General features: G+C 38.0%; 2 protein-coding genes across 3 annotated transcripts; one reads left to right on the top strand and one right to left on the bottom strand.

Moving 5' to 3' along the window:
* Positions 1 to 5,249: 5,249 nt before the first annotated feature.
* Positions 5,250 to 8,546, bottom strand: LOC121748458 (probable LRR receptor-like serine/threonine-protein kinase At2g24230). The gene has a single exon (XM_042142830.1). The coding sequence runs from the start codon at positions 7,958 to 7,960 to the stop codon at positions 5,402 to 5,404; it is 2,559 nt and encodes an 852-aa protein (XP_041998764.1). The 5' UTR covers positions 7,961 to 8,546; the 3' UTR covers positions 5,250 to 5,401.
* An 8,787-nt stretch (positions 8,547 to 17,333) lies between these two features.
* On the top strand, positions 17,334 to 23,302 carry LOC121748325 (ubiquitin carboxyl-terminal hydrolase 23-like). 2 transcript variants are annotated; one of them, XM_042142612.1, is made up of 10 exons: positions 17,334 to 17,811; positions 18,830 to 18,944; positions 19,075 to 19,185; positions 19,690 to 19,862; positions 19,961 to 20,287; positions 20,680 to 20,805; positions 20,990 to 21,592; positions 21,727 to 22,486; positions 22,575 to 22,668; positions 22,851 to 23,302. In XM_042142612.1, exons 1-10 carry the CDS (start codon positions 17,530 to 17,532, stop codon positions 23,008 to 23,010), a joined length of 2,751 nt encoding a protein of 916 aa, XP_041998546.1. In that variant the 5' UTR covers positions 17,334 to 17,529; the 3' UTR covers positions 23,011 to 23,302. The 2 variants fall into 2 exon arrangements, with proteins under 2 accessions (XP_041998546.1, XP_041998545.1); XM_042142611.1 differs by having other exon boundaries at positions 17,334 to 17,826.
* The last annotated feature ends 124 nt before the right edge of the window (positions 23,303 to 23,426 follow it).

Raw genomic sequence — 23,426 nt, 5'->3', positions numbered from 1 at the left:
AAGCTATCAGAAACAATGCTCTTTACTACCTGAAGGCTGATACAATTAATGGATCAGTTCACTCAACTCAAGAATCCATCAATTGGCATGCAAGGCTAGGCCACATTGGAGAAACTGGAATAAGACAGCTTTTAAAACAAGGTGTGATTAAGATGCCTAAGTCTGAGACACCAGTGGATATAGGATCATGTGAAGAGTGCATCCTAGGCAAAAGTAAAAAGCAGCCATATGGAGAGGGAAAACATATATCAAAGGAGCCTCTCCAATATGTTCACAGTGACATTTGGGGCCCTGCACCAATAAACAGCATTGGAGGAGGTAGATATTTTCTATCATTTGTTGATGACTTCTCAAGAAAGATATGGATAGTGATTATGAAAGAAAAATCAGAAACTTTTCAGAAATTTCAGCAATGGTGCACAGAGGTTGAACTGGAAAAGGAAAGGCCACTGAAATGCCTAAGAACTGACAATGGTTTAGAGTTCTTGTCCCATGAATTTGATGAGTTCTGCAAAAACAAAGGGATTAAGAGGCATAGAACAGTCCCTCACAACCCACAACAAAATGGAGTTGCTGAGAGGGCAAATAGAACTATCCTAGAGAAGGTAAGGTGTATGCTGATAGCTTCTGGTATGTCAAAGCCATTTTGGGCAGAAGCAGCTTCAACTGCCGTTGTTTTGATCAACAAGTCTCCATCAGCTGCTATAGAGAGTGAAACCCCGGATAGCAGATGGTATGGCAGTGCTGGGGATTACTCAAGGCTAAGGCCATTCGGGTGTAGAGCTTATGCTCATATAAAGCAGGACAAATTGGAGCCTAGGGCTCTCAGATGTGTCATGATCGGTTATCAGAAGGGAGTCAGGGGCTATAGGTTATGGTGTTGTGAGGAAGGGAACAAGAAAGTGGTGGTTAGTAGAGATGTAATCTTCAAAGAATCTGAAATGCCTTTCCTCAACAGAGATACTCAGAGAACTCATTTTGAGGTGGAGAACCTGAGAAAACCTACAGATGCAACTCAGACTCATCCAAGTCCTACATGTGAAGCCACTGGTGGTGGAACTACTGAAAGCCAAACTGAAGTCAGAACTCCGGAAAGAGTAATTGCAAGAGACAGAGCAAGAAGGAATATCAAGCTCCCTACCAGATTTAATGATTATGATATGATGCATTATGCTCTAGCAGTGGCTGAGGAGATGGATTATCATGAACCTTCCACCTATAAAGAAGCATTGAGGAGTCCAGAAAAGGATCAATGGTTGCTGGCTATGCAGGAAGAAATTGATAGCTTGTACAAAAATCACTGTGTATTCATCAAGAGAAGAGATGGAGTTGTTGTGGCATATCTACTATTGTATGTAGATGATATGTTGATTTCTGCTAAGCATAAGGAAGAGGTGGAGCTAGTAAAATCTGATCTGAAATCTGAGTTTGAAATGAAAGATCTTGGCAATGCTAAGAAGATTCTTGGGATGGAAATTATCAGAGATAGACATCACAAGAAGATATGGCTGACTCAGAGGGATTATATCAGTAATGTGATCAAGAAATTTCAGATGGATCAAAGTAAACCAGTGAGCATACCACTGAGTTCTCAGTTCAAACTCAGTATGAATCAAAGCCCCAAAGATGATGATCAAAGAAGAGAAATGGACAAGATCCCATATGCGAACATAGTGGGAAGCATCATGTACACCATGGTGTGTACAAGGCCAGATATCAGCCAAGCAATAAGTGTTGTAAGCAGGTACATGGCTGATCCAGGTCTGGAACACTGGCATGCTTTGAAGTGGATGTTGAGGTACCTCAGTGGTACTCATGATTATGGAATTCTATTTGATGGAAGTAAGAAGGTTGAAAAACAGCCTCTATTGGGATATTGTGATTCTGATTTTGCAACTAACATTGACACAAGGAAGTCTCAATCCGGCTATGTATTCTGCATGTATGGTGCTGCAGTGAGTTGGAAATCCAGTTTGCAATCTGTAGTGGCACTCTCAACGACAGAAGCTGAGTACATTTCCATGGCTGAGGCTGTGAAGGAGAGCATGTGGCTGAAAGGAATCTGCTCTGACTTTGGAGTTGATCAAGAAGCTGTGACATTGCTGTGTGACTCAAATAGTGCCATATGTCTATCAAAACATCAGACATTCCATGAGAGGAGTAAGCATGTGGATGTCAAACTACATTTTGTGAGGGATGAAGCTGAAAAGGGCTCGGTGAAGATTGAAAAGGTGGCTACTGAGCACAATGCTGCTGATATGCTAACAAAGGTGTTACCCGGACTTAAGTTGAAGTATTGCATGGATTTGGTGAATCTGATTCAGCTGGAGTGATTGTGGAAGATGGATATGCTCTGTGGATTGTCCAGTTGTGTCCCAAGGTGGAGATTTGTTATGAGGATTGGGGCAAAACTGCACAATCAGTAAAGCTCGGTGATTGATTGCAGCTCGGTGTTAGCCGAGCTTAATCATGCTCGGCAGGGACTGATATGCTGTTCGGTGATTAGCCGAACTTGCAGGTGCTCGGTGATTAGCCGAACTTGCTGGTGCTCGGCATTAGCCGAACTTAGTCGAGTTCGGTGTTGACCGTTGTTATTAACTGATGCATAGACAAACGTGAGCCGTCGGATGCGATTAGTTAGTTAGCTTAAATGACAGCCATTGGATTTGTTTTGGTTGTTAGATTAGTGTTAGTCAAATAGAGTGCATAACCGAGCTGTGCAAGGAGAGTGAGAGAAAGAGATTTTTCATCCAATCAGTTTGTAATCTTCCACAGAAATTGAATAAAAGATTCTTCATCATTTTCTCATTGAGATCTTGGTTTTCCTTCGTTAAACTCATTTCAATCAAATTGTGTGTGTTGTCGATCTTGCTATTCGTTCTATTGTTGATCTTGACTGTGTTCGAGATTTGATCGCGTTACATCAGAGTTCACAGTTATGGAGGATATTTTTTAAAAAAATCAATTAAACAGAATCAAATATGTAATTTTTTTTGTTCCTTTCTTATTTTTTTTCTTCTTCTTTTGTTTATTCTTCTTTCTCTTTTCTTCATTTTCTTCTTTCTTTTTAGTATTTTATCTTCCTTTCTTCTCCTTAGTTTATGTTTCCTCTTTTTTCTTTTCTCTTCTTTGTCTTCTTTCTTTTTAAGTATTTTATACATAAATCTAATTGCATTCATAATATAAATCAATAGTAAAACACCTAATTAAATTAATTATTTAAAATAATTAAATCAATTGAATATTTTTAATTAAATTATTTATACTCATTTTAGGGTTGAAACAGTTAACTAAAAATATTCAACTCTTTATCATTATGAACATAATTCACAATTTTAAATTTTGATTAAGACTATATTGATTAGTTATTAATTTAATATAAAATAATATTATTATTTATTAATTACGACTAGTTTGTACTGTATAACAATAATATTATTATTATAATTAAATATAATTATAACTATAATTATGATTAAGTATATTTAAATGATATTAAAAATAAATTAATTATTAATTTATAACATCAAAATAATAATATTAATATTGATTAATAATAATAGTATAAAGAGTGAGGAGAATGAGAAAAGATATTATAATATCACTTTTGGTACTAGTTTTGTCAATGCCCAAAATATCTTTTATGACACAAATGGAAAAATGAATTTGTTTAGAGGGTATTTTGGAGTGAAAATTGCATTAGATACCAAAAATGTTATTTATAGGTACCAAAAATGATATAAAATAAAGATCAGTAATTATTTACGTGCGAAAGTGAAAGAACAAGTATCATTTATGTAGTTCACTCTAATATTAAAATCGGATTGGATTATTTCTATTAAATCAATTCTATTACTATTAATTTATCATGGGATTACTAATTTGCCTTCGTTACATATTTTTATATAATTAATTTGATAATAACAATATTAATTTTTTCATTTATACACTATTAGTAGTTTACAAATTAACAATAAACGTCACTTTTTTATTATGATTTAAAATAAAAAATTATTTATATAAATGATCATGGATATGGAGTAAAACAAAAATCAATATTTTCCATTGTTTAACCAATCTCCATAAGATCAAAAGCTGTAACTTAATTACTTAAACATCAGTAAATTCACTTTTTAATTATAAAATACAAACTATTATAATATACTAGTAGTATTTTATTCGATTTCTGAAAATATTTTTAATTCAATATTTCAGTATAAAGAGATTTAATTCGATATTTTAGTATAAAGAGATTTAATTTGACGTGCAAAATTATTTAAATTAATAAAGTCAAAATTTATTTAAAGTTTTGAGATATTTAAGAAAGAGAAGTCGACTAAACTTCAATTCAACATATCTAAAATCAGATCGAAACGGATAATATTGATCTAAATCTTACTTCGAATTTTATTGAGTCGAGTAAATTCTTTTTAAAAAGTGGTACCTCGTATTAATTGATCATATTGTTGATTTACAATACGATAATGGGCTTAGCCGCCCGTTTATCGATTGGGTGAAGCCCATATTAGTACTAGTTAATAAGCACAATAGGAAGCTGTTGGTAGTTACTATTATGCTTCGTTAATAGGAGGAGTACTATAATCTTCTTCTTTTTCCACATGATTGTTGAATATATTCGTATGTATAAAACTATAAATTTAAGACTCATTTTTCATAATGATGCATAATTACCTTTGGTAGTGGGGGAAGTTGTAAGATTGTATTTGAAGCTTAAACTTTATCAATCGCCTCAGCCCATTTTTGCCACTTTTAAGCAACTTTTCAATGCTTTGATACTTTATTAAGCTGGTCTTAGCAGCAATCATATGTTATTATATTTAGTAATGTCATTTCATCATTACATAGATAGGAACCTAACTCCCCACATTTGATCAATTCACCATCACCATAATTAATTCACATGAGGATGTTGCGTCTACTAAAATTGTGTGAACATATGAACCTTCGGTTTGGCCCTAAACTCGAATGGTTTATCTAATATTTTTATCACTTTCATTTTCCTAGGTAAATTTCCAAGAAATGTTGTCACTAATTTGTTAGTTAGCTAGTTGTCTCACTCACACAAATATACAAATATCCTTTAGTGGTCCTATCCTATCTCCCTCCATTGTATAGTGTTGTACTCCTACAAATATAATCATTCATTATAATTGTAAAAAAAAATATTCATAGTGAAAATCACATTTTGGCAGCACTCCCAAAACAAATAGTAGTTGTATTGTAAGAAATTGAATGAACAAACCATTTGTATATAAAATGGACATTGTAACCAAGAGAAACATAGACAATTAAGTCACAAACAAAACTAAGTAGATCATTGGAGGAAAATACAAGAACAAGAACAAGGCTAAAGGCTTAAATGTACCTACTACTTTTCTCTTCATTCTTGTGTAACTGGTTCAAGATCCTTGAGCAGTCCCACCACTTGATGCATGCTCGGCCGCTTCGAAGGAGCATCCGCGGTGCATAGGTATCCGATCTTTAAGGCCTCGACTATCTGCTTGTCTGGCCCAGTCCCGCGGATGTTTGGATCGATGGCTTGCAATCCCTGGCTCCTCCTCACCAGCCCTCGCACCCAAGTCACTACGTTTGCTTCCTTCTCATCCGAATACTCGTCTCCAACGGGCTTTTTCCCGGTGATGAGCTCGAAGAGTATCACTCCGAATCCATACACATCAGATTTTGGGGTGGGGGCTTTCGGAGAGCCACTTTCTGGCTGAAGAAACTCGGGAGGCACGTATCCTGGTGATCCGTGAGCAACCTCGTCGTCAAGGCCATCCCCAAATATCTTAGCCAGTCCGAAGTCTGAGAGCCTTGGCTCCAACTCAAAGTCCAGATAAACACTGCTAGCCTTCATATCTCTGTGGATGATGGGGGGCGAGCAGCCGTGGTGAAGGAATGCAAGCGCACGAGCAGTTCCAAGCGCGATCTTGTGCCTGAATCCCCAACTCGTGAGCAAGCCTCCTGAGCCAGCGTTCCGTATCCCATGATTCTCGTCTTCCCAAGTATCAGTGCTCCAGTCCTCCGTGACCTGCACGCCTAGGGGCAGATCGTATAGCAAGTTATGTAGGTTTCCGTTTTCCATGTAATCGTAGATGGCTATCCTCTGCTCCCCGGCCAAGCAATATCCGGTTAGAGGAACAAGGTTAGGATGCTTGATACGGCCAAGATACTCGAGCTCTCTGGCAGCTTCCTCGTCTGTCATCGTGGATCCATGGACCAAGACCTTGACAGCAACATGAATGCCTCCTAGCAACACGCCACGGTACACAGGGCCGAACCTCCCCTCAGCTAACAATGTATCTCGATCAAAATGAGACGTTGCAGACAGGAGGTCCGCGAATGTGAAGTTGAGCAATGGCTTCTGAAAGATCACCACAGGCACCGTTGTGGCTTGCTTCACATCAGCCACCCAAGTAGTCGAATCCGTGTGGAACGAGAAGGGGCCCGAGATAGTGAGCTCTTCCTTACTTGAACTCTGCTTCGCTGCCCACATTGATGTCTTGCTTCGACACCCAAATGCCAAAAAGAGCAGCCCCACGAGCACTAACACCATCGAGAGGGTTAGAGCCACCTCGAGCTTTAGCCCTCTATGCTTTGGAGAGTCCCTCTTGAAGAAGGCTGGATTGGCAGCTATAGGGCAGCTGTTTACTGATCCAATAAACGCACTTTGGAGAATCTCGGAGGAAAACTGTGACCCGCAAAAGCTAAGGTTGTTGTAAGATAAGTTGAACCTCTCCAACTCATGGAGTTCTTGCATGAGCATCAATGGGATCCCTCCTACTAGCTTGTTGCAAGAAAGATCAAGAATTCGAAGATTCTTTGCAATAGTTCGAGGTATAGAGCTGCTAAGATTGTTCTTGGATAGATCAAGAATCCTCAAACTACTCAAATGAGAGACATTACTAGGAATCTCACCAATCAAATTAGTTGCTGATAAATTCAGATACTCTAAACCAGAAAGCATATCAACTTGCAAGAACTCTTGCTCTCTAAACCTATTGTGTGCAAGATCAAGGTGTCTAAGATTCACAGCACGGCTTAAACCAGTCGAAAACCTCCCACTAAACGCGTTCTCAGATACATCCAAATGCTGCAAATTCGACCAATTGAAGGTGGAGCTGAAATTTACCTGAGCAATGTGGCCTTGAAACTGATTCCTGCTCAGATCAACCACTTCCAATGGTCCTACAAAAACACCAACAACAGAGCCCTTAAACAGATTGCCAGAAATGTTAAGAACCTTGATTGATTTCATCCCTGCAAAATCCAAATCCCGGCCTAAAACGCTGTTCCCAGCAAGATTCAAGAACCTCAGCTGAGGCAATGCAGCACCAAAGCCAGTAGGAAGAGAGCCATTCAGCTTGTTTGCTGAAAGATCGATGGAGAACAAAGATTTGCATTGCAGAATCCCCAAAGGGATTCTTGATTCGAGCATGTTTCGGCTTAGGTTGAGGGATTGCAAGGTGGGGAGGGAGCTGACTGTTTCAGGGATGCTCCCAGACAATTTGTTGAAAGAAAGGTCTAAGCTTTGGAGTTGGCCAAAGTTGCCTATGTTACTAGGTAACAACCCAGAAATTTGGTTATGTGAGAGGTTGAGATTCTTGAGAGAGCCCAAATCCCAGAAATCATTAGGTAAGGCTGTGATATAGTTGTTGCTGAGATCCAAAGATTCAAGCTTTGTGAGTTTACCAATGGTGGAATCTGGGATTGCACCAGATAAACCAAAACCTGAAACCTCCAATTTCACAACATTCCCACCATGACTATCACAAATTACTCCCCTCCAAGAACAGAATGGGCCAGAAAAGTTTGTATTTTGGCTCATCTTGTGAAAGAATTTTAGGACAAAAGATTCATCTGGGTTAGGTTCTTGGCAGACAAAAGGCCTGAATAGCAATGCAAGAAGCATAAGGGAGCCATAATACCCCAAACCCATATCTAATTTGGTCTAAACAGAGCAAAACTGTAACAAGATTGATTTTTTTTTTTTGTTTTTACCAACTACCTACCCCTCCAAAACCCTTCAAGACTACAACTGTTGCACCATTAATGCCTCATTAACCAACACAGATGATTTAGGAATACAGGCCGCCGCCGCCGTAGCCCTCTGAAACGTGAGGCTTCAAGAAAACACCAAAGTGGTCTCAGAAGTGAAGACTGCAAGATTGAGAGGTGCTTCTACAGCTCTACACCATCATCCAGAATATTGGAAGAGATATTCTAAAAATTTCTTGAATGTGGAGAGAGGGAGAGAGAAGACTATTAAGTGGACTTGTGCATGTACTAATGATGCCAAGAAAAGTAAACAACTAAACTCAAGAAAAAAGTTTTGGTCTTCACCACTCACACACAATCACACACACCACTAGAATACCATTTCTCCCTTGCTGCAATCGGAGACCTTTTAAATGAGAAAAAGCTGGTGGGTCTACAGTATTACCTGCTTTATTACACCATTTAATCATTTCTCTATCTCTCGCCAAAAAAAAAACATCTCTCTCTATTTTTACCGTGTGTGTGTTGTGAGTCTTGTGACTTGTATGCGAGAGTAATACATTTGCAGCGGCATAAAATAATTACATACTGTACTACTATGATTTGGTTTGGTTTGGTTTGGTTTGGTTTGGTTTGGTTGGGTTGGGTGTAATTGATGCCACATATAATTTCGAAAATAGTGTCATAGGAGTATAAGATTAGTCTTAATTGCAGTTAATTAATCTCAAATAGAATTGTCAATATAATTTAAAGTAACCTCGTGACATTCATCATATAAATAAAAAATTTAAGGATTTTTATTACTAGTAATGATCGACCATATAAATTATAGAGTTGGGAATTTCAATGATTTCGTTTAGGTGTGGCTTTCATGATTTGCTCTCCCCCAAGCTTTAACAAACACAATAATAAACAAAATGCAAGTTAAATCATTCTGGTTTTAATGATAATGGGTGGTGGATGATCATCGCCATTGATGTCTGATTTCCTTTCTTGATTTTGCATAATTAAACTATGCATAAATATTAGTAAGTATTGTACAATTATATAGTGTAGTATTCTCAAATTTCAATATATTGTCTTACTAGTTAGTCAAAGTTTATGCTCACAATTTTTCAGTGTTTTATAAAAAACACTTTCATACTAAAAATTATTTTACTATATCCCATATATAGCAAGTTAGCAGTAATATAAATTTGGGCTATAAAATGGATTATATAATTGTGAAAAGATGGAGTATTAACTTTTCTTCACCGCCCACATATTGTTTGGGCAATGGAATCCTACTTTTTTTAATTCGTTTCTTATGCTTCCATTTTTCAACCCACAAGTTGGTAAAAAGAAAGGTTATTAGATTATTCTCCACTATATATATGATTTTTCACCAAATTCCATGCCCACTATATTAATTTATTGCAGTCCATAATCAGCACGTGAAAATGTACAATACTTACCAAAAAGGAATAAAATGTCGCGTATTATTTATTCTAATCCTACAATTGTTCCTTCATTTGAGGGAGTTTCTGTCAAGTCCGTTAGTAGTGTTGTCATAACTATATAAAAAATAAAATTTAAGTTTTAGAATTGTTGGAGTATAATCTCACAATCACCGTTGGATGCAGCAAGCTAAAATCAATGTCATTCTCAACAGCTGCAGATTTGTTAGAGGTTGAGCTCGTTCAAGATTTTATTGAGCTCGGCGTTTTATTGAGCTCGGCGTTTTATTGAGCTCGGCGTTTTATTGAGCTCGACATTTTATTGAGCTCGGCATTTTATTGAGCTCGGCATCATGCAGCACTTCGGCATGTTGATGCAAACCAAGAAACGGGAAGTAGCCGTTGGAACAGTTATAACTGGTTTGTTAACTAACATCTCAAGAGAGCCGTTGGAGGATGAAGGGACTGATATAAAGCAGACGAAGGCTGCATCTGAAAGAGTTAATCAGCTACTTCGATATTCAAGAAAAGAGTCTCCAAACTATCACTTGATTAGTTCTTGGTTTAGAATTAGATTAGAGGTGTTGAGTTCTTGGAGAGAGTTCTTGAGTGATTGTAAATCTCTGCATATTTCTCAATATACTGAATCATATTGCCTTTGGCCGTGGACGTAGATCTTACGATCGAACCACGTAAAACTCTAGTGTTCTTTCTTTTTCGCATGGTTGTTGTCATCATCGATCCTTTGCATACTTTCATAACAAGTGGCGCCGTCTGTGGGAAACGCAATCGGAGTTGATATCGATGGCGACGACGAGGTTCGAAGCGGAGAAATTCTCGGGGAAGAATGACTTTGGTCTGTGGCAGATCAAGATGAAGGCTCTGTTGATCCAGCAAGGGCTCGATGAAGCAATCGAGCCAATTGATCCGAAGGGGAAAGAAAAAGAAGATCTCGATGAGAAGAGCGTGAGGAAGAAGGCTGAGATTGCCAAGAAAGCCCATAGCGCCATTATTCTCAATCTCACGGACAAGGTGTTGCGCGAGGTTGCGAAGGAAACCACAGCGCATGGGGTATGGACGAAGCTCGAAGCGCTGTACATGACCAAGTCGCTTGCTAATCGCCTATACATGAAGCAGCGCCTCTTTTCATACAAGATTCTTGAAGACCGACCCTTCGCAGAGCAGATTGATGATTTCAGCAAGAATCTGGATGATTTGGAGAATGTAGATGGCCCCATGAAGAATGAAGACAAGGCCATCTTGCTCTTGAATGCTCTTCCCAAAACATTCCAGCATCTTAAAGATGCAATGCTGTTTGGCCGGAATGCAGAATCTGGCATCACATATGAAGAAGTTCAGTGTGCTCTTCGATCAAAGGAGCTGGAAAAGAACTCTTCGACGACAAATGAAGGAAGTGGCAGTCAAGCCTTGAATGTAAAGGCTTTCAAAGGCAAGAAAAAGAAATTCAATCAGAATCAAAAGCCTAAGTATCAGAAGCAAAATGAGGAGAAGCGAAGCTGTCATTACTGCAAGAAACCTGGGCATCTCAAAAGGGATTGCTACTCGTGGAAAAGGAAGCAAAACGAAGAGAAGGCTACCCAAAATCAGGCTGATCTTGCAGAAGACACAGATCCACCCCAGATCATGAATGTGGTGAGTGGTGGGATAGAGAGTTCTTGGATAATGGACTCCGGGTGCAGCTTCCATATTTGTTCCAACAAAGCTTGGTTTGAAAACCTTTCTGAGGCAACCGGGTCAGTAATGTTGGGGAATGATCAGATGTGCTACATCAAAGGCATTGGAGATATCAGATTGAGAGCTCATGATGGATCAACAAAACTGCTTACTCAAGTCAGGTACATTCCTGAGATTAAGAGGAATTTGATTTCACTTGGCATGCTTGAATCTAGAGGTTTCAGGTTTTCTTCTGAGAAAGGCTATATGAATGTCTCACTTAATGGAAAAATCTTGCTGATTGCTGAGAGAAGAAACAGTTTATACTATCTAGTAGCAGAAACTGTTGTTGCTTCAGTGAATCTTGCAGAGGACTCTGATATGAGTCTGTGGCACAAGAGGCTCGGCCATCTTGGAGAAAGTGGGATGAGAGAACTGATCCAGAAAGGGGTCATTCCGGCTGGAAGTGATCAGAGGTTCAAGGAATGTGAACACTGTGCTCTGGGAAAGAGCAAGAAGCTACCATACAAGGCTGGTAAACACACCTCCAAATTACCTCTTGACTATGCGCATTGTGATTTATGGGGTCCAGCTCAGCCTGCTTCTATGGGAGGAGGCAGGTATTTCATGTCGATAATAGATGATTATAGCAGAAAAGTCTGGATATACATCCTAAAGCAGAAGTCACAAGCATTTGAAAAATTCAGAGAATGGTGCACAGAGATGAAGCTGAAGAAATCCACCACTCTCAAGTGCTTGAGGACTGATAACGGGCTGGAGTTCTTATCTGAAGATTTTGAGTCTTTCTGCAAATCAAATGGGATACAAAGGCATAGGACAGTCCCGGCCAATCCGCAACAAAACGGAGTTGCTGAAAGAATGAACCGAACACTCCTCGATAGAGTCAGATGCATGCTTTTATCATCAGGCTTGCCAAAGATGTTCTGGGGGGGAGGCAGTGTGTACTGCTGCAGTGCTAATTAACAGTTCTCCATCATCAGCTATAGGAAATGAAATCCCAGATGTCAGATGGTATGGTGGAGATAGAGAGTACAATCAGTTCAAGGTGTTCGGTTGTAGAGCATATGCCCACTGCAAGCAGGGAAAGCTTGATGCAAGGGCTCAGAAATGTGTGATGGTTGGGTACCAACATGGAGTAAAAGGGTACAGGTTGTGGTGCACTGAAGAGGGGAACAAGAAGATAATTGTGAGCCGAGATGTGGTCTTCCATGAGCATCATATGCCATTCTTGAAGACTGAGGATCAGATGGGTGAAAGAGTATCTATTGATCAAGAAGTTCAGCATGGCCAGCCACCACCTAGTGATCCAGATGATCAGAATGGAGGTGGAGCTTCAAGCTCCCATAAAGCTTCAAGTCCACAGCAACCCCAGCAACGAGATCAGATTGATGATGATCAGAGATCACATATTATAGCCAGGGACAGAAACAGAAGAGAGATCAGAAAGCCAGCCAGGTTCAGTGATTATGAGATGAGTTTTTTTGCTCTCTGTGTTGCTGAGGTATTGGAGTGCTTAGAGCCATCCACCTATGCTGAAGCTATGTCGAGTAAGGAAAAGGAGAAATGGCTTGCAGCTATGAGAGAAGAGATCCAGTCACTACTCAAAAACCATACTTGGATTTTGGTGAAGAATCCAGGGACCCAAAAGCTTATTAGCTGCAAATGGATCTTCAAGATGAAGATTGAAGTTGGTGAAGTTGAGAGTGTCAGATTTAAGGCACGGCTTGTTGCTAGAGGATTCACTCAAGAAGAGGGGATTGATTATAATGATGTGTTCTCTCCGGTTGTAAAACACAGTTCCATCAGGATATTGCTTGCTCTTGTTGCAAAGTATGATTGGGAGTTACACCAACTCGATGTCAAGACAGCCTTCTTGCATGGTGAACTTGAAGAAACAATATATATGCATCAACCCGAGGGGTTCATGGAGGCTGGGAATGAAGACAAAGTGTGTTTGCTCAAGAGAAGTTTGTATGGATTGAAGCAAAGTAGTAGGCAGTGGTATCTCAAGTTTGATGAGCATATGATGAGTATTGGTTTCAGAAAATCGCAGTATGATAGCTGTGTTTACATCAGAGAAAGGAATGGTGTACCAATTGCTTTTCTACTTTTGTATGTTGATGATATGCTTGTGGCAGGAGCAGATCTGGGAGTGATTGAGAGAATCAAGGCTGAACTGGAATCCAAGTTTGAAATGAAGGATCTTGGAAATGCAAGGAGAATCCTTGGCATGGATATACTGAGGGATAGGCCAAAGAGAGAGCTCAGGTTGTTGCAGAGGAATTACATCCAGAGAGTTTTGAAGAAATTTCAGGCTGATGACTTCAAACCTGTCTCTACACCATTGGCTGCTCACTTTAAGTTGAGCATGGATCAGAAACCAAAGAATGACTCAGAGAGGAAAGAGCTGAGCAAGATACCTTATGCAAACATCATAGGAAGCATAATGTACACAATGCTATGCACAAGACCAGATTTGGCTCAGGCTATAAGTGTTACTAGCCGATTTATGTCAGACCATGGGAGAGAGCATTGGATAGCATTGAAGTGGTTGCTCAGATACTTGAAGGGTGCTTCAGATTATGGTCTGTTGTACAAGGCAGATTGTAAGGATCAAGGTGGAGCACTGGTGGGGTTTTGCGATTCTGATTATGCATCAAATAGAGATAATAGGAGATCTCAAACTGGATATGTGTTCACCCTAAATGGCACTGCTATAAGCTGGAAATCTGGATTACAACATGTGGTTGCTTTATCTACTACGGAAGCTGAGTACATGGCAATGACAGAGGCTGTGAAAGAAGCAATATGGCTGAAGGGAATCCTAGAAGATTTTGGGGAGAAGCAAGACACAGTGGAGATAAACTGTGACAGCAGCAGCGCCTTATGCCTTGCCAAACACCAAGTGTTTCACGAAAGAAGTAAGCACATAGATGTGCGGATGCACTTCATAAGGGATGAAATACAGAGAGGTGAAGTCAAGATGGTGAAAATATCTACTGAGCATAATGCGGCTGATATGTTGACAAAGCCGTTGCCAGCCATGAAGTTTAAATACTGCTTGGGGCTGGTGGGACTTGTGGAGTGATGAGTTTGAGGTTTTGTCAGAGGATTATGATTCATTGTTGATTCTGAGATTAAGGTGGAGTTTGTTGGAGTATAATCTCACAATCACCGTTGGATGCAGCAAGCTAAAATCAATGTCATTCTCAACAGCTGCAGATTTGTTAGAGGTTGAGCTCGTTCAAGATTTTATTGAGCTCGGCGTTTTATTGAGCTCGGCGTTTTATTGAGCTCGGCGTTTTATTGAGCTCGGCGTTTTATTGAGCTCGGCGTTTTATTGAGCTCGACATTTTATTGAGCTCGGCATTTTATTGAGCTCGGCATCATGCAGCACTTCGGCATGTTGATGCAAACCAAGAAACGGGAAGTAGCCGTTGGAACAGTTATAACTGGTTTGTTAACTAACATCTCAAGAGAGCCGTTGGAGGATGAAGGGACTGATATAAAGCAGACGAAGGCTGCATCTGAAAGAGTTAATCAGCTACTTCGATATTCAAGAAAAGAGTCTCCAAACTATCACTTGATTAGTTCTTGGTTTAGAATTAGATTAGAGGTGTTGAGTTCTTGGAGAGAGTTCTTGAGTGATTGTAAATCTCTGCATATTTCTCAATATACTGAATCATATTGCCTTTGGCCGTGGACGTAGATCTTACGATCGAACCACGTAAAACTCTAGTGTTCTTTCTTTTTCGCATGGTTGTTGTCATCATCGATCCTTTGCATACTTTCATAACAAGAATAAAGTAATTGTGCTAAAGTCTACATATTAATAGAAGTTAGAAGTTTTAGTTGTTTGCTTTCATCTATGAGTCATATTCTAGAAAATTATGTATTGGTTTATGTAAAATTGCTCTAGGTATCTAGATTACGTTAAAATAGAAGTCAGCTTATTTTTATTTATTGGAGTAAACATAAAACACCGTGAATGATTCGACATATTTTTACGAAGTTTGGACTAACATTATATAATAAAAATTCTTTTGTATTCGAACACTATTTTTATCAATAAAAATAATTTTAATCGGCTCACATTCGCTCGTGGTATATTTTTATTCCGTTTGAAGTTCAAATCAATATGACCTTTTTAATCTAAGAATTGAGAATTGAACATATTGAAATTACTGTATTATGCAAGGAGAAAAAAAATATTGATAGAAAATTTTAAGATAAAAAAAAAAGTTACAAAAAAAATTACGTACATTATTAATGTGCAGCAGCAGGCAGGTATACAAAATGGACCACTCTTGTCTACATCTATAATGGTCCATATTTCTGATATTTTGTCACTTTTGTCATTTTATAATCAAGTGTTTGGAGTTAATGCCATGATATTAATCTATTCACATAGTAATTGATACTACCTGTTTTATATATAGCTGCTAATTGGTTGGAAGCATAAATATATATTTTCATAAACATATTGTATATAGCTGCTATTTTGATTTAATCGTAGTATTAAAATTTGTAAAATTTAACTACAAACACAGCATCACAGCTCATAATGCTTTTGATTTTTTACAACAATTTAAATTCATTGTAGATATCAAAATTTGATCATAGTTTATGATTCTAATGTTCAATGACTTATCAAATTACTATTAGTATTTGGTCATACATATGATGCAATTATTTCAGCCACATTTTTCTTTAATTCTCAAACTACCACGCCTGTGCATTAAAATAAAAATAATGTACAACCTTAAATACCCAAATAAATAAATAAATAATTTTTGTTGAATAAACACCATAATTGGCGCATGGATATTCCAATAATGTCAGGTTGAAAACAAAGCAAGTATGAGAGATTAATGATTTGCATTTATGGTGGAGGATGGCTTCATCCACACTTGACAATGCTATCTTATTCAAATCTTCATTTACAATAAAAAACTATGTACCATCCAGCCAACACTATGACAACAAAGCTGGATCATTGAATGAGAATTCATTCAATTTTAAATTACATGACAAATAATTTACTAACTATATACAGTTAGTTGAATCATTTCGATTTTACGTGGCATTGGACAATATTTATGTTAAATTTTTATTTTACTATTCGCACAAAACAGTCTCATCATTTGGGTATCTCTGAAGATAAATACTAGCAGTTGATGTTTTTATTTAGATTAAAATCTAATTTAATACCAGTAATAACTTGTATTTATAACATTTATTAACATGACTATGCAAACATGTAGTATGTGTATAGAAGCCCAAAAGGCCATCATAAGGCCATAATGAATAGCTCAACCACAGCCCATATTTAACTAACCCAGTTATTAATTTCAAATGTAGAGCCCATTTCTAATTGAGTACAATTATAACTGGTTTGTATTTGTAGAATTTGTCATCACAGATTCATAAGTCACAATCTGACTAATCAATTCATCATGGAACACAAAATCTACAACTATGCTCTTGGATTCAAACTCGTTTAGATGTGATATTCATTTAGAAAGAAAATGTGTTCAATGTTTGTCTATTTGCATCTCCCGACCTCACACTTTCAATTAGAAACGTGGAAAGACACGACCATCAAGATACTTTGTAAAGAATTTTTTTTCAATTAATAAAAAATTAAAAGATCTTTGTCATACATATGAAAAACTAATGATTTAGACATGTATTCAACAAAATATTTAGAAGTACACATTTGTTATTATTAAAAATCCTTTTATTATTATTATTTAAATAAAGCCGTTATATACTTTAAATCATTTTTTAGTAAATGGAGCAATTAACATAAATAATTTTTTATTTGAATAAGCGATAGATTTTTACATTTAAAATAACAACATGGCCAATAAAATATTACTAGTACTTATGAACTTGTTACTATTACATTATACTGTATATAAAATCATAGTAAGTGAATTTAGATTTTATCACGGTGTTCCTCTTCACTTGATATATAGGCGTTAGCATATTAATTACTCATAAAATATTACTAGTACTTATGAAATTGTTATTACATTTATTATCTGTACCAATATTATTATACAAATCAATTCAAAATTTATACGACAACAATTATAGCAAAGTCATGACAATATGAAATGTCAACGAAGCCTCCATAACATATACCTCGCCGCATACGATTAAAACCCATATCAAATTATTCCATCGAACGTGTGTATGTAGGGTTTTATAAGTCGCCGCCGAAATCATCACCGCGGTTCTTCCTTTCTGTTTCTTTCAAACGCACTTTCACTGTAGAGTGCGTGCAAATCTCCACGAAATCTGAATCCAAACACATATTTTTTTGCGTGTTTGTGAGCTCAGACGAGGGTTTTTGGAGCGCTCAGATTTATACATGGCGGAGACGGCGGCGCCGACCATCATAAACGGGGCGGGGAACCTCCAACCAGAGTCCGATTCGTCTATGTTTCACAGGAGAATTGAGTTCCACCTGGCGAGGAAGCATTTCAATGGCTTCGGAAATGAAAGCAGCAATGGGTTTAAGCTAGTAACGCTGAACCCTACATCCGGACCGCTCAAGGATTCCGGGTTGGGCAAAAAAACCGAAAAATCATCCGAGCATTCTGAGGCAGGGTTGGATCCCGAGCTCAGCTTCGAGATTCCATTTCACAGAATTGTGAGGCTCTTAATAGTGCGTTTAGAATATTTATACTCATGTTTGAATGTACTAAATTACGGCGAGGTTTCTTCTTACGATCATTCGCTAGTTTTTTTTCCCAAGTTAGTTGGTTTAAGTTTCATTTATTTCAGCAAGAGTGTTTCTTTGTTTGTTTTTTCCTTATTTTTATTATGGACTTGTGAAGAATTTCCGGTCTCTGTTTTTCAAGAACTGTTGTTTCAACTTTTATTATATTTAAAATTTCGTTTTTTTTGGCTATTTGTATTAAAAGATGGCAGTAATTTGGTGTGATGGGATGGGATGGGATGGGATAGAAATCTAAATGCAGGATACCTTGCTCCAGTGAAGTGGAAAATTCATATTCACTGCCAATTGGAGAAAAGGAGATTGTACATTTACCAATCTGCTATGTTTGCAGTTGAATTCTTTTTCCAATGTTGCATGAAACCTACTGCATCTTTTCATCCCATCACACCATGCTTGTGACTTCTTCTGGCTATTTTCTTTTAAATTTTGCCTCCGCATGATTGCTCTAAGTATATTAGAGCAATGCTTTTAAGATCACCCTAAAACGGACTCTTCTTGCAAAGTAGGAGACTAGCAGTCATGCATAGTAATGCTCCTACAAGCTTCACTTTGTGGGGAGTGGGAGTATGCCCTCCCTTTAAAATTTTAAATGCACTTATATCATAGGCTCCATTTTGCTTCTTCTAATTTTGTTTTTGAAATGCATCGTAATGCATTTCAAAACTTAATATACCTCCAAGACTGGCCCTCTGAAACGTAATGATTGAAATTAAGTTCCTAAAGAAAGAACTTAATGACCAACATTATCCAAAGTAACTAGGTCCTGCTTCATCTGCCCGGTTTGACTTGTATACTTGGTGGTTAGTTCCGTTTAAGCTTTTTCTGTTAAAATTTGATGAAATGATATTTTGTTCAGTGAGTGTATGGTTTTGAATTCTTTTTTTAACGAGTCACATAGCATATAAAAAGGCTCAAACTTCTATTTCAGGGTGCAGGTTTGCGTAACCTTGGAAACACCTGTTTCCTTAATTCAGTATTGCAATGTCTGACCTATACTGCACCACTAGCTGCCTATCTTCAAAGTGGGAAGCATCAAAATTCCTGTGAGTCTTTTTCGTTAATCATTTTATCTCTCATCGGTTTCTTATCTGGTTTTTAAAAGGACTGGGCAGATATTTTTGTAACATACATTTTCTAGCACATGTTCATTCTGACCATCTGTAATGTAACAAGGTCGCACTGCGGGGTTCTGTGCATTATGTGCCATCCAGAAACATGTTAGCCGAGCTCTGCAGTCAAGTGGGAGGATTCTAGAGCCTAAGGATCTTGTTTCCCACTTAAGATGTATCCTATCAAAGAGATGTGCCTTGGATTTGTTTCAGATTGAAAATTGAAGTCACTCTACTAACTCTTACTTTTTACCTATCCTTTCATCACATTCTTTCTGGTCAGTGGTCACTAATTATGTGCTTTTCAATTTTAATATTATTCAAAAAATTATATAATGGAAATTCTTTGATTGGTTTTGTACTTTTGACCATAAGCTATGTTCACTGGCTTCTCTCTGTTTGTATAGTGTTATCCATTCAAGTTAAGCTCATATGTTTTCACTCTTTGCTCTTATACTGTACTATTTGTTTTACCACTTTTCTCTTCTGTTAACCTAGCACTTTAATCTAGCTTACATCTCTAGCATCATTTTTCAAAACTTTTCCCAGATCCTCCTGATGAGATTGCTCAGTTCTTGAAGTATTTCATGAGTAGGTAGTCATTTAGAGCCTCCTGGCGTCACGTAATCATAGACATGTTGATCTTTTTGCTCTGTTAAAGTTCTTAATAAAATATTAGGCATATCTCGGAGCTTTCGAAATGCCAGACAAGAAGATGCTCATGAGTATATGGTGAATTTGCTCGAATCGATGCATAAGTGCTGCTTACCATCTGGAGTGCCTAGTGAATCTCCCAGTGCTTATGAGAAAAGCTTGGTCCACAAGATATTTGGTGGTCGCCTGCGTAGTCAGGTACTTTTTTTGAACGATTCACTGTTTTCTTGTTGTCTGAAGTGGAGCCTCTAAGTGCTTTTGTTTTCTCATGCTAATTATGTTTTGCCATTTTCTAGGTGAAATGCACGCAATGCTCCTACTGCTCTAACAAATTTGATCCATTCTTGGATCTAAGTCTAGAAATAAATAGAGCAGATTCATTGTGTAAAGCACTTTCTCATTTCACCACCAAAGAACTGTTAGATGGAGGTGCCAGGGAATATCAGTGTGATCAATGTAAGCAGAAAGTAAAGGCCTCCAAGCAGCTAACAGTTCACAAGGCACCTCAAGTACTTGCTGTTCACCTGAAGCGTTTTAGTTCACAGGCTCCTGGCCAAAAAGTTGATAAAAAAGTTACTTTTGAACCTACCTTGGACATGAAACCTTTCGTTACTGGCTCCTATGTAAGTTCTACTCTTGTTTTTAATAGTTTGTGACCAATCTGATATCCTTTTTGTTATTCTTGTGATCCTACTAGTACCCTGCTCTTGAACCTTCTGTTCATCCTCCTGTTTGGGTCTTCTCTTTGTAGAGACTTCAGTTGTGTTTGTCCTCATTTTCCTTCCCCCCCCCCCTCATTGTGTCCGTTTCTTATAAATGGCTTCGATTTGTTATTTTTGTCATATTTTCCGACAAGCTTTCAGCAGCAGTCTTTGGGTGTACCACGGGTACAACTTGCCACCAATCTACCCTGGAAATCCTGGCTTGATACCTTCATGCTTGCTTGTTCAGAATTATGATCACTGATTACTCTTGTACTCTATGATATTTATGTATTTCTTTAATGTAACTTCAGGATGGGGATCTAAAATACACTCTCTATGGAGTTCTTGTTCATTATGGTTGGAGCACTCATTCTGGCCATTATTACTGCTTTGTTCGCACATCAAGTGGCATGTGGTATTCCCTTGATGACAATCAGGTATGCGAAAATAATTGTTACTTTAATGTAGGGATCTTCGTAATTCTTCAGTTAAAATGCTTGTGCGCTTCTGCTGTAAACCTGTAATATGGTTCAAACATAAACCTCTTTCATTTCTTCTTGCAATATTATTTCAGTTGTGGGTTGACAATTAATTCATGTACCATCATTTTGGCCTTAACAGGTTGTTCAAGTGAATGAGAGGAAAGTTTTGGAACAGAAAGCCTATATGCTGTTCTATGTTCGTGATAGGAAAAACGTTGGAACAAATAATCATGCTAATGCCCTTCAGAAAAATAACATGAATGCCATTGGAAATGCAGCATATTCGAAATTGAACTTGGAAATAAAAGAGAAAATCCAAAATGGTTCAAATGAGAGAAAGATAAATGGTTCTGCAGCTTTATCACGGAGGGATGCACCAGTGACTGCTCTACCTAATGGAAAATTGACAGTTGAGCATCAGGATCTTGCGAGAAATGCCAAGTGTGAATCGATGGTGCAACAAACAAAGGCTTCGCTGAAGGAAGATTCTGCAATGGAATTAAATTCAAGCGTAAATGGCTCTGGTGGTGCTTCAAATGGAGGTCATGTTGCAGCGAACATGTTGAGTACCGTCGAAAAGCATAATACAAATTCTGCTGTATTTTCTGTTGCCATGACATCAGGCTACAAGGATAGTGACAAGGAAAAACCTAGCGAATCAGTTGAGAAGGCACCGGACAGTGCTGTGCTAGGAAGGTTATCTGGAGAACAAAGCAAAATGGATGGCCCGATTTCTGAGACGGTATTTTTCTCGTATATAGCCTGCTAGGCTATTAACATTATTGTATAAACTGTTCCTTTTTTGCATTTTTTGCTCTCTCGTTCTTTTGATATATGGGGGGACAATGCTTATTATTGCTTCTTTCATCCATTCAGAATGCTAACAGCAGGAGCATGCTCATGGGAGCAATTAGCGAACCGGAGAAAAACATTCGTGATGGACAGGGACCCACCTCTTGCATTGAAGCTTCCTCCATGAAGACTGTTGTTCCAAATACTGAGGTGACTGTAAAAAATGGGCAAAGAATAGATGTGCAGTCTAAGTTATCAGACTTACCATCAGCCACCACAGAGCCTCTCGAGCTCGGGATAACTAAGAAGAAAAGGCGGGACATTAAAGTTAAAAGGAAGCTCTTTAAGTATCAGGCAGTCACCACGTCACTCAGCTCTAACATTATATTAGGTGCGGGCCTTTGCTTACGAAGGAAAAAACACGTGAAGAAACTGAAGAAAAAGCACAGTTCTATGCCGAAGAAGTCTCCTGATCGGGAGGATATGTTGATTGAAAACGGCTTACCATCAAAGCTAGGGCAATCTGCGCCTGTAGAATCAGTTCCTTCAGCTGTTGATCAACCCACATGCTCTCGGGAAAATAAAACCAAATGTGTTTCAGATGGCCAAAACCAGAACTCGAGCATAAAAAACACTAGTGGTGATAGTGGCGTGTCATGTGTTGCTATTGATAAGGATTTTAAAGAGAGGATTCTTCTCAATGGATCCACAGGTTCTGCTGAAAAGCAACCTGATACAAAGCACTCAACAGTTCAAGGAACTGTAGTCTCTGAAGAGCGCCAAAAAGAATTGAGGCAAAATGATTTGATGAACATGCTTACAAGGGGCTTGGAAGAGACAACCGGTAAAGAACAGTTTCTGTGATCGTTTACCAACTAATAGTAATTCCTATTTTATTTTCTTAAACATCTTAAATCTGTGTCTGATTGCAGTTGGTCGCTGGGATGGCATTGATGTGTCACTATCTACTAAAGCTAAAACAAAAGCAGCAGGGACTGCCCAAATCGGTTACATTGGAGATGAGTGGTAAGTATTTTGTTATAGAAAGATCAATCGTTCGAGCATCTTGAAATCCTAGTTTAGGCATGCACATTTCCTATATACTACACAATACTTTTTTCCTTTTTTTATGACAAACATATAAGCATCTTCCATGGAAGATGAAGTTTATTCAATTCTGAAGCGCACTGATTGATGGTTGTTTGCAGGGACGAGGAGTACGACAGAGGAAAGCGAAAGAAGGTAAGGGTCCCCATTGATAGCTATGATGGACCAAATTTGTTCCAAGAAGTTGCAAACAAAAGATTGAAAACAAAGAGCGCGAAGCTCGACAGATCCAGAGGTGCAAACCAGCCATTTAGGATATGATGAATTGATGATGATGGGGGAATGTTAAGCATTCCATGGGAGAGAAGCATATTCCTAATTCAGTTATAGCGATTTTTGCTGTGGAGGTGCGGTGTCACAAATCTTCAAAACACCAGAATTCTGTATTTATCATTGGTTTGTATTGTCAATTATGAATTTAGTTTTGGTGTATTAATTTCCGCTTTCAGCTTCATTTTGAGAAGAAGCTGGAAGATGGTATATGGGGCTTGTGAAATTTGTATAAGCCATGACCTACAATTGCATAATGTTTTACTGACGATTGCGTATGTTATATTCACTTCTAATACTCTAGATCACGAAAGAAACATAATTTAGCCAATGAAAAGTCCAACTTGGATTTTATTTTTATTTAAATCAATTTAATCTCGTAGGGAATAGTAAAATATTTGAAGATT

This window comes from Salvia splendens, chromosome 9 (assembly GCF_004379255.2).
Source record: "Salvia splendens isolate huo1 chromosome 9, SspV2, whole genome shotgun sequence".
NCBI lineage: Eukaryota > Viridiplantae > Streptophyta > Magnoliopsida > Lamiales > Lamiaceae > Salvia > Salvia splendens.
Note: the sequence above shows the minus strand (reverse complement) of the source record. Positions and strands in the feature narration are given on the sequence as shown.

Excerpts from the sequence above, each read along its gene's own strand:
- LOC121748458 (XM_042142830.1), bottom strand. The coding sequence starts at position 7,960 with ATGGGTTTGGGGTATTATGGCTCCCTTATGCTTCTTGCATTGCTATTC.
- LOC121748325 (XM_042142611.1), top strand. The coding sequence starts at position 17,530 with ATGGCGGAGACGGCGGCGCCGACCATCATAAACGGGGCGGGGAACCTC. Across the intron at positions 20,288-20,679 it reads CTTTCGTTACTGGCTCCTAT|GATGGGGATCTAAAATACAC; the intron begins GTAAGTTCTACT and ends ATGTAACTTCAG. Across the intron at positions 21,593-21,726 it reads ATGGCCCGATTTCTGAGACG|AATGCTAACAGCAGGAGCAT; the intron begins GTATTTTTCTCG and ends TCATCCATTCAG.